General features: G+C 41.1%; 1 protein-coding gene across 1 annotated transcript; it reads left to right on the top strand.

Annotated features, from left to right (window-relative positions):
• Window positions 1-1,510: 1,510 nt before the first annotated feature.
• LOC310874573 (uncharacterized protein) lies at window positions 1,511-20,261 on the top strand (the record flags this gene model as incomplete). Its single annotated transcript, XM_083787431.1, has 13 exons — window positions 1,511-1,637; window positions 2,021-2,082; window positions 2,236-2,390; window positions 2,529-2,600; window positions 3,513-3,701; window positions 8,885-9,015; window positions 9,397-9,458; window positions 9,612-9,766; window positions 9,905-9,976; window positions 10,889-11,077; window positions 19,354-19,484; window positions 19,866-19,927; window positions 20,081-20,261. Exons 2-13 carry the CDS (start codon window positions 2,021-2,023, stop codon window positions 20,259-20,261), a joined length of 1,461 nt encoding a protein of 486 aa, XP_083643557.1. The 5' UTR covers window positions 1,511-1,637.
• Window positions 20,262-21,268: the final 1,007 nt, after the last annotated feature.

Genomic DNA, 21,268 nt, shown 5'->3' with positions numbered 1-21,268 from the left:
CTTCATGTTTTTCTGACCAAGGACCCTTTAGCTGAGAGAGAGATGAAGCAGGGACCCTCACTACATATTGTATCAAATTGTGTTGCAGATTAAACATTGTATACTGTAGGTAACTTCATTGACAACACGTGTTGTGTAAATTAATGTTTTATTTATTGTTTGTTTACACAATCTTTTCCATTTACGTGTAGCCTCATGTGCCTGTAACAAAATAGGATATCAACATTGTTCAATAGTAATTGAATTTCTCAATCTGTGTGCCCAGGTATTGAAATCACAACAAAAAGAGAAGACATTCGTTCAACCACACCAGTTCCAGAGCCAGATTCTACAACCGCAGATATTACTCATCCCACAAGAAGTACGGCAGCAAAAGTTTATCTCTAGTTTTATTTAAGTACTATGATCTAATAGGCCTGATCTTATTTTAAGTCTTTATCTGAATTACATAAACTCTTGTTGTGGAGTCTGTGTCTGTAACAAAATAGATATTATTTTTTCAATTAGAATAAAATAATTGAATGTTCCTATCTGTGTGCCCAGGTATTGCAATCACAACCGAAAATGAAGGCATTCGTTCAACCACACCTGTTCCAGAGCCAGATTCTACAACTGCAGATATTTCTAGTCCCACAAGAAGTACGACACCAAAAGTTTTTCTCTAGTTTATTTTATGTACTGATCTGAAATGTCTGATCATATTTTAAGTGCTTATTTGAATTTCATCAAATCTTGTATCTGTGGAGTCTGTGTCTGTAACAAAATATGTGATAAAAAATGGTTCAATTAGAATACTAATTGAATTTTCCTATCTGTGTCCCCAGGTATTGCAGTCACAACAGAAAGAGAAGGCCCTCGTACAACCACACCAGTTTCAGAGACAGATTCTACAACCGCAGTTACTAGACTTCCTACTCATCCCACAACAAGTACGGCATCAGAAGTTTATCTACATTTTATTTTAAATATTAAATCTAGAATTGTAGAGGCATTTTCATACTGTAGGCCTACATGTGTGCATGTCCGGGTATTGCAACCACAACAGTCTCTGCTGGTCCCACAATAACAAGTACGGCAAACGTTTATCCCTACTTTTATTTTAAGTTTTATGTGCTGGTTCAAAGACCAGTCTGACTACAGCCTGTAAATTTGTCAGTGAGTATATTTTATAGACCTTTAGAGAGAGGGTCAGGGCAGGTGCTCAAAATATAAAGTAAAACAGCATAATCTGTTGAAATATGCTCACTTTGGCTGTGGACGGCTAAATTTCAAGGTCTGGTTTTGTGCTAGGAGTGTCAGGATTTCTAACTAGAGCAGGCGTCTTCATGTTTTTCTGACCAAGGACCCTTTAGCTGAGAGAGAGATGAAGCAGGGACCCTCACTACATATTGTATCAAATTGTGTTGCAGATTACTTGTATAGGTAACTTCATTGACAACACTATGTTCGTGTGTAAATTAATGTTTTATTGATTGTTTGTTTCTACCCATTGTGCTTCATCTGTAGCTACAACACCTGCACCACCAATAATTCCAAAGGTCTTGTTACAATTCAAAATAACGCAAACCTTCACACAAGACCTTGAAAACACATCCTCAGTCGCATTCCAGAACTTAGCAACCGAAGTAGCTTCAGTGGTAAGTACCATTATGATGATCCAACACCTACCAATACATTCTCCATAACTTCAGCGATTCCTCCTATCATGCATATTACTATTATATTGATCTCTGGCAAATATATAATTATGATGATTAAAAATAACCATACTTTATGGAAATGTTTTGCTTTAATTGTAAAATTACCAAATAACTAAACAAGTTAAAATTAAAAGATTTTTTACAAATGACTGCCTCCACCTTTCAAAATGTTCTCTAGAACATTGTTATTAATTAATCAAATGTAAATCTATTAATCATGAACCATGAAATGAACTTGGTGGGATACTGCGTTTTTTTTTTTTACAGTTCCTGTGTAATTATTTTTGTAATAATTGCAATGACTGAATTTCTGTTTACAGATGGACATCGTCTATAACGCAAAGTTTTCTAATTTCAATCGCACTGTTATAACCGGCTTCAGGTATGCACCAATGGAGTTATACTGTATTAAGTATATATGTTTTTAGTACATAAATATTAACGTATCATTGATTTGTACCTTTAATGTACCATAACATTTGGTAATTATTATAACATAAATGTTATAATTAATAATAATGAATCACTTTTACAGCTCGGGATCAGTAAATGTGGAGGCTGAATTAATATTCAACCAAGAGGAAAATGCAACTACACCAGATGCCTCTTCTGTGGCTAGTACTCTTGTTGAGGCTGCATCCAGCTCTAATTTCTCCCTTCCTGTGGACACGTCAACTATTGTTGTCACGGGTAAGAATTGTCGACTCAACCGATAATAGCTCACAGTGTTGTTCTTTAATGACCTGTTTAATGGTATTTTTTCTTCCTTGTTATTATTTATATATCATGGCCTGCGTTGATATTGATATGAAAGTTTTATTTTTACAGTGGTTTTGCCGCCAACTCAAGCACCCACTACAGCAGCACCTTTAACAACAATCACCACAGATTCACCAGCAGGTACAATTTCATCAAAGCAAATTGAAACTGTACTTCCAATGTATAAAACGTCTAATGAATTAACTGGACTGGACAAAGGGATATGCAAGAGTACAGTGACATACCCCTATGATTATAATGTGTTGAAAAAGCACATTAAATTATTATTTATTATAACTAATATCAGAATCACCGGTAATATTAACTTCACAATATAATGTAACCTTTCCATCATGTAATGCAACATCACCACCAGTCATTCAAACTTCGCCACGACACAATGCAACTTCACCACCAGTTAATGCAACGTCACCACGACCCAAAATAACGTCAACACCAGTCACTGTAACATCACCACCAGTCAATGCAACTTCACCTATAGTCCATACATCCCCACCAGTCACTGCAGCTACTAGCCCAGGTAAAACAAATGAAACATTTGTCAAAATAACTTTACCACTAATGGTGGCAATGAATAATGAATCAGTTCTCAGTTTAATATCTGAACATAACTGAAGCGGACAATATCCCCACCAGTCACTGCTGCTACTAGCCCAGGTAAAACAAATGAAACATTAGTCAAAAGACCTTTACCACTAATAATATCATTGAATGCATACGTACTCAATTTTGCTATAATATCTGAATATAACTGGAGCGGACAATGGGATATGCAAGAGTACAGTGACATACCCCTATGATTATAATGTGTTGAAAAATCACATTCAATTATAATCTTTATTATTATAACTTTAGAAATATAAGAAACACCGGTAATCATAACTTCACAATTTAATGTAAACTTTCCATCAGGTAAAGCAACATCACCACAACTAAAAGAACATTAAATTATGATCTTTAGTATAATAACTTCAGCAATATAAGAAACACAAGTAGTCTTATCTTAACAATGTGATCTAACCTTTCCATTAGGTAATACAACTTCACCTCCAGTCATTCCGACTTCACCACGACACAATGCAACGTCACTGCCAGTCATTGCAACTTCACCACGAGTCACTGCAACTTCACTGCCAGTCATTGCAACTTCACCACGAGTCACTGCAACTTCACCTATTGTCCATACAACACGCCTACCTGTCACTGCAGCTACTACCCCAGGTTAAACATCTGCACTATTAGTGAAAATAACTTCACCGCTAATCACTTTGAACATAGAATTTACTGTCCAGCTATAATAACTCAATTTAACTGTAACTAACTGTTTACACAATCTTTTCCATTTACAGTATATGTTGGATTCATGTACGTGTATAGCCTCATGTGCCTGTATCAAAATAGGATATCAACATTGTTCAATAGTAATTGAATTTCTCAATCTGTGTGACCAGGTATTGAAATCACAACAGAAAGTGAAGGCATTCGTTCAACCACACCTGTTCCAGAGCCAGATTCTACAACTGCAGATATTTCTAGTCCCACAAGAAGTACGGCACCAAAAGTTTTTCTCTAGTTTATTTTATGTACTGATCTGAAACGTCTGATCATATTTTAAGTGCTTATTTGAATTTCATCAAATCTTGTATCTGTGGAATCTGTGTCTGTAACAAAATATGTGATAAAAAATGGTTCAATTAGAATACTAATTGAATTTTCCTATCTGTGTCCCCAGGTATTGCAGTCACAACAGAAAGAGAAGGCCCTCGTACAACCACACCAGTTTCAGAGACAGATTCTACAACCGCAGTTACTAGACTTCCTACTCATCCCACAACAAGAAGTACGGCATCAGAAGTTTATCTACATTTTATTTTAAAGAATAAATCTAGAATTGTAGAGGCATTTTCATACTGTACATGTGTGTCCAGGTATTGCAACCACAACAGTCTCTGCTGGTCCCACAATAACAAGTACGGCAAACGTTTATCCCCACTTTTATTTTAAGTTTTATGTGCTGGTTCAAAGACCAGAAAGTCCATGTCTGACTAGCCTGTAAATTTGTCAGTGAGTATTTTATAGACCATTAGAGAGAGGGTCAGGGAAGGTGCTCAAAATATAAAGTAAAACAGCATAACCTGTTGAAATATGCTCACTTTGGCTGTGGATGGCTAAATTTCAAGGTCTGGTTTTGTGCTAGTAGTGTCAGGATTTCTAACTAGAGCAGGCGTCTTCATGTTTTACTGACCAAGGACCATTTAGCTGAGAGAGAGATGAAGCAGGGACCCTCACTACATATTGTATCAAATTGTGTTGCAGATTAAACATTGTATAGGTAACTTCATTGACAACACTGTGTTCGTGTTGTGTAAATTAATGTTTTATTGATTGTTTGTTTACACAATCTTTTCCATTTACAGTATATGTTGGATTCATGTACGTGTAGCCTCATGTGCCTGTATCAAAATAGGATATCAACATTGTTCAATAGTAATTGAATTTCTCAATCTGTGTGACCAGGTATTGAAATCACAACAGAAACTGCAGCTGCCACTACTGCTGCTGCCACCACTGCAGCTGCCACAACTGCTGCTGCCACCACTGCAGCTGCCACCACTGCAGCTGCCACAACTGCTGCTGCCACCACTGCAGCTGCCACTACTGCTGCTGCCACCACTGCAGCTGCCACTACTGTTGCTGCCACAACTGCAGCTGCCACTACTGCTGCTGCCACAACTGCTGCTGCCACCACTGCAGCTGCCACCACTGCAGCTGCCACCACTGCAGCTGCCACTACTGTTGCTGCCACAACTGCTGCTGCCACAACTGCTGCTGCCACCACTGCAGCTGCCACTACTGCTGCTGCCACAACTGCAGCTGCCACCACTGCAGCTGCCACGACTGCTGCTGCCACAACTGCTGCTGCCACCACTGCAGCTGCCACTACTGCTGCTGCCACCACTGCAGCTGCCACAACTGCTGCTGCCACCACTGCAGCTGCCACCACTGCAGCTGCCACAACTGCTGCTGCCACCACTGCAGCTGCCACTACTGCTGCTGCCACCACTGCAGCTGCCACTACTGTTGCTGCCACAACTGCAGCTGCCACTACTGCTGCTGCCACAACTGCTGCTGCCACCACTGCAGCTGCCACCACTGCAGCTGCCACCACTGCAGCTGCCACTACTGTTGCTGCCACAACTGCTGCTGCCACAACTGCTGCTGCCACCACTGCTGCTGCCACAACTGCTGCTGCCACCACTGCAGCTGCCACCACTGCTGCTGCCACAACTGCTGCTGCCACCACTGCAGCTGCCACTACTGCTGCTGCCACAACTGCAGCTGCCACCACTGCAGCTGCCACAACTGCTGCTGCCACCACTGCAGCTGCCACTACTGCTGCTGCCACCACTGCAGCTGCCACAACTGCTGCTGCCACCACTGCAGCTGCCACCACTGCAGCTGCCACCACTGCAGCTGCCACTACTGTTGCTGCCACAACTGCTGCTGCCACAACTGCTGCTGCCACCACTGCAGCTGCCACCACTGCTGCTGCCACAACTGCTGCTGCCACCACTGCAGCTGCCACTACTGCTGCTGCCACAACTGCAGCTGCCACCACTGCAGCTGCCACTACTGCTGCTGCCACAACTGCAGCTGTCACCACTGCTGCTGCCACTACTGCAGCTGCCACCACTGCAGCTGCCACTACTGCTGGTGCCACAACTGCAGCTGCCACTACTGCTGCTGCCACCACTGCTGCTGCCACTACTGCAGGTCCAGGTATTGCAACCACAACAGTCTCTGCTGGTCCCACAATAACAAGTACGGCAAATGTTTATCCCCACTTTTAATTTAAGTTTTATGTGCTGGTTCAAAGACCAGAAAGTCCATGTCTGACTAGCCTGTAAATTTGTCAGTGAGTATTTTATAGACCATTAGAGAGAGGGTCAGGGAAGGTGCTCAAAATATAAAGTAAAACAGCATAACCTGTTGAAATATGCTCACTTTGGCTGTGGATGGCTACATTTCAAGGTCTGGTTTTGTGCTAGGAGTGTCAGGATTTCTAACTAGAGCAGGCGTCTTCATGTTTTACTGACCAAGGACCATTTAGCTGAGAGAGAGATGAAGCAGGGACCCTCACTACATATTGTATCAAATTGTGTTGCAGATTAAACATTGTATAGGTAACTTCATTGACAACACTGTGTTCGTGTTGTGTAAATTAATGTTTTATTGATTGTTTGTTTACACAATCTTTTCCATTTACAGTATATGTTGGATTCATGTACGTGTAGCCTCATGTGCCTGTATCAAAATAGGATATCAACATTGTTCAATAGTAATTGAATTTCTCAATCTGTGTGACCAGGTATTGAAATCACAACAGAAAGTGAAGGCATTCGTTCAACCACACCTGTTCCAGAGCCAGATTCTACAACTGCAGATATTTCTAGTCCCACAAGAAGTACGGCACCAAAAGTTTTTCTCTAGTTTATTTTATGTACTGATCTGAAACGTCTGATCATATTTTAAGTGCTTATTTGAATTTCATCAAATCTTGTATCTGTGGAATCTGTGTCTGTAACAAAATATGTGATAAAAAATGGTTCAATTAGAATACTAATTGAATTTTCCTATCTGTGTCCCCAGGTATTGCAGTCACAACAGAAAGAGAAGGCCCTCGTACAACCACACCAGTTTCAGAGACAGATTCTACAACCGCAGTTACTAGACTTCCTACTCATCCCACAACAAGAAGTACGGCATCAGAAGTTTATCTACATTTTATTTTAAAGAATACATCTAGAATTGTAGAGGCATTTTCATACTGTACATGTGTGTCCAGGTATTGCAACCACAACAGTCTCTGCTGGTCCCACAATAACAAGTACGGCAAACGTTTATCCCCACTTTTATTTTAAGTTTTATGTGCTGGTTCAAAGACCAGAAAGTCCATGTCTGACTAGCCTGTAAATTTGTCAGTGAGTATTTTATAGACCATTAGAGAGAGGGTCAGGGAAGGTGCTCAAAATATAAAGTAAAACAGCATAACCTGTTGAAATATGCTCACTTTGGCTGTGGATGGCTAAATTTCAAGGTCTGGTTTTGTGCTAGGAGTGTCAGGATTTCTAACTAGAGCAGGCGTCTTCATGTTTTACTGACCAAGGACCATTTAGCTGAGAGAGAGATGAAGCAGGGACCCTCACTACATATTGTATCAAATTGTGTTGCAGATTAAACATTGTATAGGTAACTTCATTGACAACACTGTGTTCGTGTTGTGTAAATTAATGTTTTATTGATTGTTTGTTTACACAATCTTTTCCATTTACAGTATATGTTGGATTCATGTACGTGTAGCCTCATGTGCCTGTATCAAAATAGGATATCAACATTGTTCAATAGTAATTGAATTTCTCAATCTGTGTGACCAGGTATTGAAATCACAACAGAAAGTGAAGGCATTCGTTCAACCACACCTGTTCCAGAGCCAGATTCTACAACTGCAGATATTTCTAGTCCCACAAGAAGTACGGCACCAAAAGTTTTTCTCTAGTTTATTTTATGTACTGATCTGAAATGTCTGATCATATTTTAAGTGCTTATTTGAATTTCATCAAATCTTGTATCTGTGGAATCTGTGTCTGTAACAAAATATGTGATAAAAAATGGTTCAATTAGAATACTAATTGAATTTTCCTATCTGTGTCCCCAGGTATTGCAGTCACAACAGAAAGAGAAGGCACTCGTACAACCACACCAGTTTCAGAGACAGATTCTACAACCGCAGTTACTAGACTTCCTACTCATCCCACAACAACAAGTACGGCATCAGAAGTTTATCTACATTTTATTTTAAAGATTAAATCTAGAATTGTAGAGGCATTTTCATACTGTAGGCCTACATGTGTGTCCGGGTATTGCAACCACAACAGTCTCTGTGGTCCCACAATAACAAGTACGGCAAACGTTTATCCCTACTTTTATTTGAAGTTTTATGTGCTGGTTCAAAGACCAGAAAGTCCATGTCTGACTACAGCCTGTAAATTTGTCAGTGAGTATTTTATAGACCGTTAGAGAGAGGGTCAGGGCAGGTGCTCAAAGTATAAAGTAAAACAGCATAACCTGTTGAAATATGCTCACTTCTGCTGTGGACGGCTACATTTCAAGATCTGGTTTTGTGCTAGGAGTGTCAGGATTTCTAACTAGAGCAGGCGTCTTCATGTTTTTCTGACCAAGGACCCTTTAGCTGAGAGAGAGATGAAGCAGGGACCCTCACTACATATTGTATCAAATTGTGTTGCAGATTACTTGTATAGGTAACTTCATTGACAACACTATGTTCGTGTGTAAATTAATGTTTTATTGATTGTTTGTTTCTACCCATTGTGCTTCATCTGTAGCTACAACACCTGCACCACCAATAATTCCAAAGGTCTTGTTACAATTCAAAATAACGCAAACCTTCACACAAGACCTTGAAAACACATCCTCAGTCGCATTCCAGAACTTAGCAACCGAAGTAGCTTCAGTGGTAAGTACCATTATGATGATCCAACACCTACCAATACATTCTCCATAACTTCAGCGATTCCTCCTATCATGCATATTACTATTATATTGATCTCTGGCAAATATATAATTATGATGATTAAAAATAACCATACTTTATGGAAATGTTTTGCTTTAATTGTAAAATTACCAAATAACTAAACAAGTTAAAATTAAAAGATTTTTTACAAATGACTGCCTCCACCTTTCAAAATGTTCTCTAGAACATTGTTATTAATTAATCAAATGTAAATCTATTAATCATGGACCATGAAATGAACTTGGTGGGATACTGCGTTTTTTTTTTACAGTTCCTGTGTAATTATTTTTGTAATAATTGCAATGACTGAATTTCTGTTTACAGATGGACATCGTCTATAACGCAAAGTTTTCTAATTTCAATCGCACTGTTATAACCGGCTTCAGGTATGCACCAATGGAGTTATACTGTATTAAGTATATATGTTTTTAGTACATAAATATTAACATATCATTGATTTGTACCTTTAATGTACCATTACATTTGGTAATTATTATAACATAAATGTTATAATTAATAATAATGAATCACTTTTACAGCTCGGGATCAGTAAATGTGGAGGCTGAATTAATATTCAACCAAGAGGAAAATGCAACTACACCAGATGCCTCTTCTGTGGCTAGTACTCTTGTTGAGGCTGCATCCAGCTCTAATTTCTCCCTTCCTGTGGACACGTCAACTATTGTTGTCACGGGTAAGAATTGTCGACTCAACCGATAATAGCTCACAGTGTTGTTCTTTAATGACCTGTTTAATGGTATTTTTTCTTCCTTGTTATTATTTATATATCATGGCCTGCGTTGATATTGATATGAAAGTTTTATTTTTACAGTGGTTTTGCCGCCAACTCAAGCACCCACTACAGCAGCACCTTTAACAACAATCACCACAGATTCACCAGCAGGTACAATTTCATCAAAGCAAATTGAAACTGTACTTCCAATGTATAAAACGTCTAATGAATTAACTGGACTGGACAAAGGGATATGCAAGAGTACAGTGACATACCCCTATGATTATAATGTGTTGAAAAAGCACATTAAATTATTATTTATTGTAACTAATATCAGAATCACCGGTAATATTAACTTCACAATATAATGTAACCTTTCCATCATGTAATGCAACATCACCACCAGTCATTCAAACTTCGCCACGACACAATGCAACTTCACCACCAGTTAATGCAACGTCACCACGACCCAAAATAACGTCAACACCAGTCACTGTAACATCACCACCAGTCAATGCAACTTCACCTATAGTCCATACATCCCCACCAGTCACTGCAGCTACTAGCCCAGGTAAAACAAATGAAACATTTGTCAAAATAACTTTACCACTAATGGTGGCAATGAATAATGAATCAGTACTCAGTTTAATATCTGAACATAACTGAAGCGGACAATATCCCCACCAGTCACTGCTGCTACTAGCCCAGGTAAAACAAATGAAACATTAGTCAAAAGACCTTTACCACTAATAATATCATTGAATGCATACGTACTCAATTTTGCTATAATATCTGAATATAACTGGAGCGGACAATGGGATATGCAAGAGTACAGTGACATACCCCTATGATTATAATGTGTTGAAAAATCACATTCAATTATAATCTTTATTATTATAACTTTAGAAATATAAGAAACACCGGTAATCATAACTTCACAATTTAATGTAAACTTTCCATCAGGTAAAGCAACATCACCACAACTAAAAGAACATTAAATTATGATCTTTAGTATAATAACTTCAGCAATATAAGAAACACAAGTAGTCTTATCTTAACAATGTGATCTAACCTTTCCATTAGGTAATACAACTTCACCTCCAGTCATTCCGACTTCACCACGACACAATGCAACGTCACTGCCAGTCATTGCAACTTCACCACGAGTCACTGCAACTTCACTGCCAGTCATTGCAACTTCACCACGAGTCACTGCAACTTCACCTATTGTCCATACAACACGCCTACCTGTCACTGCAGCTACTACCCCAGGTTAAACATCTGCACTATTAGTGAAAATAACTTCACCGCTAATCACTTTGAACATAGAATTTACTGTCCAGCTATAATAACTCAATTTAACTGTAACTAACTGTTTACACAATCTTTTCCATTTACAGTATATGTTGGATTCATGTACGTGTATAGCCTCATGTGCCTGTATCAAAATAGGATATCAACATTGTTCAATAGTAATTGAATTTCTCAATCTGTGTGACCAGGTATTGAAATCACAACAGAAAGTGAAGGCATTCGTTCAACCACACCTGTTCCAGAGCCAGATTCTACAACTGCAGATATTTCTAGTCCCACAAGAAGTACGGCACCAAAAGTTTTTCTCTAGTTTATTTTATGTACTGATCTGAAACGTCTGATCATATTTTAAGTGCTTATTTGAATTTCATCAAATCTTGTATCTGTGGAATCTGTGTCTGTAACAAAATATGTGATAGAAAATGGTTCAATTAGAATACTAATTGAATTTTCCTATCTGTGTCCCCAGGTATTGCAGTCACAACAGAAAGAGAAGGCCCTCGTACAACCACACCAGTTTCAGAGACAGATTCTACAACCGCAGTTACTAGACTTCCTACTCATCCCACAACAAGAAGTACGGCATCAGAAGTTTATCTACATTTTATTTTAAAGAATAAATCTAGAATTGTAGAGGCATTTTCATACTGTACATGTGTGTCCAGGTATTCCAACCACAACAGTCTCTGCTGGTCCCACAATAACAAGTACGGCAAACGTTTATCCCCACTTTTATTTTAAGTTTTATGTGCTGGTTCAAAGACCAGAAAGTCCATGTCTGACTAGCCTGTAAATTTGTCAGTGAGTATTTTATAGACCATTAGAGAGAGGGTCAGGGAAGGTGCTCAAAATATAAAGTAAAACAGCATAACCTGTTGAAATATGCTCACTTTGGCTGTGGATGGCTAAATTTCAAGGTCTGGTTTTGTGCTAGTAGTGTCAGGATTTCTAACTAGAGCAGGCGTCTTCATGTTTTACTGACCAAGGACCATTTAGCTGAGAGAGAGATGAAGCAGGGACCCTCACTACATATTGTATCAAATTGTGTTGCAGATTAAACATTGTATAGGTAACTTCATTGACAACACTGTGTTCGTGTTGTGTAAATTAATGTTTTATTGATTGTTTGTTTACACAATCTTTTCCATTTACAGTATATGTTGGATTCATGTACGTGTAGCCTCATGTGCCTGTATCAAAATAGGATATCAACATTGTTCAATAGTAATTGAATTTCTCAATCTGTGTGACCAGGTATTGAAATCACAACAGAAACTGCAGCTGCCACTACTGCTGCTGCCACCACTGCAGCTGCCACAACTGCTGCTGCCACCACTGCAGCTGCCACCACTGCAGCTGCCACAACTGCTGCTGCCACCACTGCAGCTGCCACTACTGCTGCTGCCACCACTGCAGCTGCCACTACTGTTGCTGCCACAACTGCAGCTGCCACTACTGCTGCTGCCACAACTGCTGCTGCCACCACTGCAGCTGCCACCACTGCAGCTGCCACCACTGCAGCTTCCACTACTGTTGCTGCCACAACTGCTGCTGCCACAACTGCTGCTGCCACCACTGCTGCTGCCACAACTGCTGCTGCCACCACTGCAGCTGCCACCACTGCTGCTGCCACAACTGCTGCTGCCACCACTGCAGCTGCCACTACTGCTGCTGCCACAACTGCAGCTGCCACCACTGCAGCTGCCACGACTGCTGCTGCCACAACTGCTGCTGCCACCACTGCAGCTGCCACTACTGCTGCTGCCACCACTGCAGCTGCCACAACTGCTGCTGCCACCACTGCAGCTGCCACCACTGCAGCTGCCACAACTGCTGCTGCCACCACTGCAGCTGCCACTACTGCTGCTGCCACCACTGCAGCTGCCACTACTGTTGCTGCCACAACTGCAGCTGCCACTACTGCTGCTGCCACAACTGCTGCTGCCACCACTGCAGCTGCCACCACTGCAGCTGCCACCACTGCAGCTGCCACTACTGTTGCTGCCACAACTGCTGCTGCCACAACTGCTGCTGCCACCACTGCTGCTGCCACAACTGCTGCTGCCACCACTGCAGCTGCCACCACTGCTGCTGCCACAACTGCTGCTGCCACCACTGCAGCTGCCACTACTGCTGCTGCCACAACTGCAGCTGCCACCACTGCAGCTGCCACAACTGCTGCTGCCACCACTGCAGCTGCCACTACTGCTGCTGCCACCACTGCAGCTGCCACAACTGCTGCTGCCACCACTGCAGCTGCCACCACTGCAGCTGCCACCACTGCAGCTGCCACTACTGTTGCTGCCACAACTGCTGCTGCCACAACTGCTGCTGCCACCACTGCAGCTGCCACCACTGCTGCTGCCACAACTGCTGCTGCCACCACTGCAGCTGCCACTACTGCTGCTGCCACAACTGCAGCTGCCACCACTGCAGCTGCCACTACTGCTGCTGCCACAACTGCAGCTGTCACCACTGCTGCTGCCACTACTGCAGCTGCCACCACTGCAGCTGCCACTACTGCTGGTGCCACAACTGCAGCTGCCACTACTGCTGCTGCCACCACTGCTGCTGCCACTACTGCAGGTCCAGGTATTGCAACCACAACAGTCTCTGCTGGTCCCACAATAACAAGTACGGCAAATGTTTATCCCCACTTTTATTTTAAGTTTTATGTGCTGGTTCAAAGACCAGAAAGTCCATGTCTGACTAGCCTGTAAATTTGTCAGTGAGTATTTTATAGACCATTAGAGAGAGGGTCAGGGAAGGTGCTCAAAATATAAAGTAAAACAGCATAACCTGTTGAAATATGCTCACTTTGGCTGTGGATGGCTAAATTTCAAGGTCTGGTTTTGTGCTAGGAGTGTCAGGATTTCTAACTAGAGCAGGCGTCTTCATGTTTTACTGACCAAGGACCATTTAGCTGAGAGAGAGATGAAGCAGGGACCCTCACTACATATTGTATCAAATTGTGTTGCAGATTAAACATTGTATAGGTAACTTCATTGACAACACTGTGTTCGTGTTGTGTAAATTAATGTTTTATTGATTGTTTGTTTACACAATCTTTTCCATTTACAGTATATGTTGGATTCATGTACGTGTAGCCTCATGTGCCTGTATCAAAATAGGATATCAACATTGTTCAATAGTAATTGAATTTCTCAATCTGTGTGACCAGGTATTGAAATCACAACAGAAACTGCAGCTGCCACTACTGCTGCTGCCACCACTGCAGCTGCCACAACTGCTGCTGCCACCACTGCAGCTGCCACTACTGCTGCTGCCACCACTGCAGCTGCCACTACTGTTGCTGCCACAACTGCAGCTGCCACTACTGCTGCTGCCACAACTGCTGCTGCCACCACTGCAGCTGCCACCACTGCAGCTGCCACCACTGCAGCTGCCACTACTGTTGCTGCCACAACTGCTGCTGCCACAACTGCTGCTGCCACCACTGCTGCTGCCACAACTGCTGCTGCCACCACTGCAGCTGCCACCACTGCTGCTGCCACAACTGCTGCTGCCACCACTGCAGCTGCCACTACTGCTGCTGCCACAACTGCAGCTGCCACCACTGCAGCTGCCACGACTGCTGCTGCCACAACTGCTGCTGCCATCACTGCAGCTGCCACTACTGCTGCTGCCACCACTGCAGCTGCCACAACTGCTGCTGCCACCACTGCAGCTGCCACCACTGCAGCTGCCACAACTGCTGCTGCCACCACTGCAGCTGCCACTACTGCTGCTGCCACCACTGCAGCTGCCACTACTGTTGCTGCCACAACTGCAGCTGCCACTACTGCTGCTGCCACAACTGCTGCTGCCACCACTGCAGCTGCCACCACTGCAGCTGCCACCACTGCAGCTGCCACTACTGTTGCTGCCACAACTGCTGCTGCCACAACTGCTGCTGCCACCACTGCTGCTGCCACAACTGCTGCTGCCACCACTGCAGCTGCCACCACTGCTGCTGCCACAACTGCTGCTGCCACCACTGCAGCTGCCACTACTGCTGCTGCCACAACTGCAGCTGCCACCACTGCAGCTGCCACAACTGCTGCTGCCACCACTGCAGCTGCCACTACTGCTGCTGCCACCACTGCAGCTGCCACAACTGCTGCTGCCACCACTGCAGCTGCCACCACTGCAGCTGCCACCACTGCAGCTGCCACTACTGTTGCTGCCACAACTGCTGCTGCCACAACTGCTGCTGCCACCACTGCAGCTGCCACCACTGCTGCTGCCACAACTGCTGCTGCCACCACTGCAGCTGCCACTACTGCTGCTGCCACAACTGCAGCTGCCACCACTGCAGCTGCCACTACTGCTGCTGCCACAACTGCAGCTGTCACCACTGCTGCTGCCACTACTGCAGCTGCCACCACTGCAGCTGCCACTACTGCTGCTGCCACAACTGCAGCTGCCACTACTGCTGGTGCCACTACTGCAGCTGCCACAACTGCAGCTGCCACCACTGCAGCTGCCACAACTGCAGCTGCCACTACTGCTGCTGCCACCACTGCTGCTGCCACTACTGCAGGTCCAGGTATTGCAACCACAACAGTCTCTGCTGGTCCCACAATAACAAGTACGGCAAATGTTTATCCCCACTTTTATTTTAAGTTTTATGTGCTGGTTCAAAGACCAGAAAGTCCATGTCTGACTAGCCTGTAAATTTGTCAGTGAGTATTTTATAGACCATTAGAGAGAGGGTCAGGGAAGGTGCTCAAAATATAAAGTAAAACAGCATAACCTGTTGAAATATGTTCACTTTGGCTGTGGATGGCTAAATTTCAAGGTCTGGTTTTGTGCTAGGAGTGTCAGGATTTCTAACTAGAGCAGGCGTCTTCATGTTTTACTGACCAAGGACCATTTAGCTGAGAGAGAGATGAAGCAGGGACCCTCACTACATATTGTATCAAATTGTGTTGCAGATTAAACATTGTATAGGTAACTTCATTGACAACACTGTGTTCGTGTTGTGTAAATTAATGTTTTATTGATTGTTTGTTTACACAATCTTTTCCATTTACAGTATATGTTGGATTCATGTACGTGTAGCCTCATGTGCCTGTATCAAAATAGGATATCAACATTGTTCAATAGTAATTGAATTTCTCAATCTGTGTGACCAGGTATTGAAATCACAACAGAAAGTGAAGGCATTCGTTCAACCACACCTGTTCCAGAGCCAGATTCTACAACTGCAGATATTTCTAGTCCCACAAGAAGTACGGCACCAAAAGTTTTTCTCTAGTTTATTTTATGTACTGATCTGAAACGTCTGATCATATTTTAAGTGCTTATTTGAATTTCATCAAATCTTGTATCTGTGGAATCTGTGTCTGTAACAAAATATGTGATAAAAAATGGTTCAATTAGAATACTAATTGAATTTTCCTATCTGTGTCCCCAGGTATTGCAGTCACAACAGAAAGAGAAGGCCCTCGTACAACCACACCAGTTTCAGAGACAGATTCTACAACCGCAGTTACTAGACTTCCTACTCATCCCACAACAAGAAGTACGGCATCAGAAGTTTATCTACATTTTATTTTAAAGAATAAATCTAGAATTGTAGAGGCATTTTCATACTGTACATGTGTGTCCAGGTATTGCAACCACAACAGTCTCTGCTGGTCCCACAATAACAAGTACGGCAAACGTTTATCCCCACTTTTATTTTAAGTTTTATGTGCTGGTTCAAAGACCAGAAAGTCCATGTCTGACTAGCCTGTAAATTTGTCAGTGAGTATTTTATAGACCATTAGAGAGAGGGTCAGGGAAGGTGCTCAAAATATAAAGTAAAACAGCATAACCTGTTGAAATATGCTCACTTTGGCTGTGGATGGCTACATTTCAAGGTCTGGTTTTGTGCTAGGAGTGTCAGGATTTCTAACTAGAGCAGGCGTCTTCATGTTTTACTGACCAAGGACCATTTAGCTGAGAGAGAGATGAAGCAGGGACCCTCACTACATATTGTATCAAATTGTGTTGCAGATTAAACATTGTATAGGTAACTTCATTGACAACACTGTGTTCGTGTTGTGTAAATTAATGTTTTATTGATTGTTTGTTTACACAATCTTTTCCATTTACAGTATATGTTGGATTCATGTACGTGTAGCCTCATGTGCCTGTATCAAAATAGGATATCAACATTGTTCAATAGTAATTGAATTTCTCAATCTGTGTGACCAGGTATTGAAATCACAACAGAAAGTGAAGGCATTCGTTCAACCACACCTGTTCCAGAGCCAGATTCTACAACTGCAGATATTTCTAGTCCCACAAGAAGTACGGCACCAAAAGTTTTTCTCTAGTTTATTTTATGTACTGATCTGAAACGTCTGATCATATTTTAAGTGCTTATTTGAATTTCATCAAATCTTGTATCTGTGGAATCTGTGTCTGTAACAAAATATGTGATAAAAAATGGTTCAATTAGAATACTAATTGAATTTTCCTATCTGTGTCCCCAGGTATTGCAGTCACAACAGAAAGAGAAGGCCCTCGTACAACCACACCAGTTTCAGAGACAGATTCTACAACCGCAGTTACTAGACTTCCTACTCATCCCACAACAAGAAGTACGGCATCAGAAGTTTATCTACATTTTATTTTAAAGAATACATCTAGAATTGTAGAGGCATTTTCATACTGTACATGTGTGTCCAGGTATTGCAACCACAACAGTCTCTGCTGGTCCCACAATAACAAGTACGGCAAACGTTTATCCCCACTTTTATTTTAAGTTTTATGTGCTGGTTCAAAGACCAGAAAGTCCATGTCTGACTAGCCTGTAAATTTGTCAGTGAGTATTTTATAGACCATTAGAGAGAGGGTCAGGGAAGGTGCTCAAAATATAAAGTAAAACAGCATAACCTGTTGAAATATGCTCACTTTGGCTGTGGATGGCTAAATTTCAAGGTCTGGTTTTGTGCTAGGAGTGTCAGGATTTCTAACTAGAGCAGGCGTCTTCATGTTTTACTGACCAAGGACCATTTAGCTGAGAGAGAGATGAAGCAGGGACCCTCACTACATATTGTATCAAATTGTGTTGCAGATTAAACATTGTATAGGTAACTTCATTGACAACACTGTGTTCGTGTTGTGTAAATTAATGTTTTATTGATTGTTTGTTTACACAATCTTTTCCATTTACAGTATATGTTGGATTCATGTACGTGTAGCCTCATGTGCCTGTATCAAAATAGGATATCAACATTGTTCAATAGTAATTGAATTTCTCAATCTGTGTGACCAGGTATTGAAATCACAACAGAAAGTGAAGGCATTCGTTCAACCACACCTGTTCCAGAGCCAGATTCTACAACTGCAGATATTTCTAGTCCCACAAGAAGTACGGCACCAAAAGTTTTTCTCTAGTTTATTTTATGTACTGATCTGAAATGTCTGATCATATTTTAAGTGCTTATTTGAATTTCATCAAATCTTGTATCTGTGGAATCTGTGTCTGTAACAAAATATGTGATAAAAAATGGTTCAATTAGAATACTAATTGAATTTTCCTATCTGTGTCCCCAGGTATTGCAGTCACAACAGAAAGAGAAGGCCCTCGTACAACCACACCAGTTTCAGAGACAGATTCTACAACCGCAGTTACTAGACTTCCTACTCATCCCACAACAAGAAGTACGGCATCAGAAGTTTATCTACATTTTATTTTAAAGAATAAATCTAGAATTGTAGAGGCATTTTCATACTGTACATGTGTGTCCAGGTATTGCAACCACAACAGTCTCTGCTGGTCCCACAATAACAAGTACGGCAAACGTTTATCCCTACTTTTATTTTAAGTTTTATGTGCTGGTTCAAAGACCAGAAAGTCCATGTCTGACTACAGCCTGTAAATTTGTCAGTGAGTATTTTATAGACCGTTAGAGAGAGGGTCAGGGCAGGTGCTCAAAGTATAAAGTAAAACAGCATAACCTGTTGAAATATGCTCACTTCTGCTGTGGACGGCTACATTTCAAGATCTGGTTTTGTGCTAGGAGTGTCAGGATTTCTAACTAGAGCAGGCGTCTTCATGTTTTTCTGACCAAGGACCCTTTAGCTGAGAGAGAGATGAAGCAGGGACCCTCACTACATATTGTATCAAATTGTGTTGCAGATTACTTGTATAGGTAACTTCATTGACAACACTATGTTCGTGTGTAAATTAATGTTTTATTGATTGTTTGTTTCTACCCATTGTGCTTCATCTGTAGCTACAACACCTGCACCACCAATAATTCCAAAGGTCTTGTTACAATTCAAAATAACGCAAACCTTCACACAAGACCTTGAAAACACATCCTCAGTCGCATTCCAGAACTTAGCAACCGAAGTAGCTTCAGTGGTAAGTACCATTATGATGATCCAACACCTACCAATACATTCTCCATAACTTCAGCGATTCCTCCTATCATGCATATTACTATTATATTGATCTCTGGCAAATATATAATTATGATGATTAAAAATAACCATACTTTATGGAAATGTTTTGCTTTAATTGTAAAATTACCAAATAACTAAACAAGTTAAAATTAAAAGATTTTTTACAAATGACTGCCTCCACCTTTCAAAATGTTCTCTAGAACATTGTTATTAATTAATCAAATGTAAATCTATTAATCATGAACCATGAAATGAACTTGGTGGGATACTGCGTTTTTTTTTTACAGTTCCTGTGTAATTATTTTTGTAATAATTGCAATGACTGAATTTCTGTTTACAGATGGACATCGTCTATAACGCAAAGTTTTCTAATTTCAATCGCACTGTTATAACCGGCTTCAGGTATGCACCAATGGAGTTATACTGTATTAAGTATATATGTTTTTAGTACATAAATATTAACGTATCATTGATTTGTACCTTTAATGTACCATAACATTTGGTAATTATTATAACATAAATGTTATAATTAATAATAATGAATCACTTTTACAGCTCGGGATCAGTAAATGTGGAGGCTGAATTAATATTCAACCAAGAGGAAAATGCAACTACACCAGATGCCTCTTCTGTGGCTAGTACTCTTGTTGAGGCTGCATCCAGCTCTAATTTCTCCCTTCCTGTGGACACGTCAACTATTGTTGTCACGGGTAAGAATTGTCGACTCAACCGATAATAGCTCACAGTGTTGTTCTTTAATGACCTGTTTAATGGTATTTTTTCTTCCTTGTTATTATTTATATATCATGGCCTGCGTTGATATTGATATGAAAGTTTTATTTTTACAGTGGTTTTACCGCCAACTCAAGCACCCACTACAGCAGCACCTTTAACAACAATCACCACAGATTCACCAGCAGGTACAATTTCATCAAAGCAAATTGAAACTGTACTTCCAATGTATAAAACGTCTAATGAATTAACTGGACTGGACAAAGGGATATGCAAGAGTACAGTGACATACCCCTATGATTATAATGTGTTGAAAAAGCACATTAAATTATTATTTATTATAACTAATATCAGAATCACCGGTAATATTAACTTCACAATATAATGTAACCTTTCCATCATGTAATGCAACATCACCACCAGTCATTCAAACTTCGCCACGACACAATGCAACTTCACCACCAGTTAATGCAACGTCACCACGACCCAAAATAACGTCAACACCAGTCACTGTAACATCACCACCAGTCAATGCAACTTCACCTATAGTCCATACATCCCCACCAGTCACTGCAGCTACTAGCCCAGGTAAAACAAATGAAACATTTGTCAAAATAACTTTACCACTAATGGTGGCAATGAATAATGAATCAGTTCTCAGTTTAATATCTGAACATAACTGAAGCGGACAATATCCCCACCAGTCACTGCTGCTACTAGCCCAGGTAAAACAAATGAAACATTAGTCAAAAGACCTTTACCACTAATAATATCATTGAATGCATACGTACTCAATTTTGCTATAATATCTGAATATAACTGGAGCGGACAATGGGATATGCAAGAGTACAGTGACATACCCCTATGATTATAATGTGTTGAAAAATCACATTCAATTATAATCTTTATTATTATAACTTTAGAAATATAAGAAACACCGGTAATCATAACTTCACAATTTAATGTAAACTTTCCATCAGGTAAAGCAACATCACCACAACTAAAAGAACA

This window comes from Protomyctophum parallelum, assembly GCF_964188405.1.
Source record: "Protomyctophum parallelum genome assembly, chromosome: 17".
Classification (NCBI taxonomy): domain Eukaryota; kingdom Metazoa; phylum Chordata; class Actinopteri; order Myctophiformes; family Myctophidae; genus Protomyctophum; species Protomyctophum parallelum.
The sequence above is the reverse complement of the archived record's forward strand: the minus strand, read 5'-3'. Positions and strand labels throughout refer to the sequence as shown.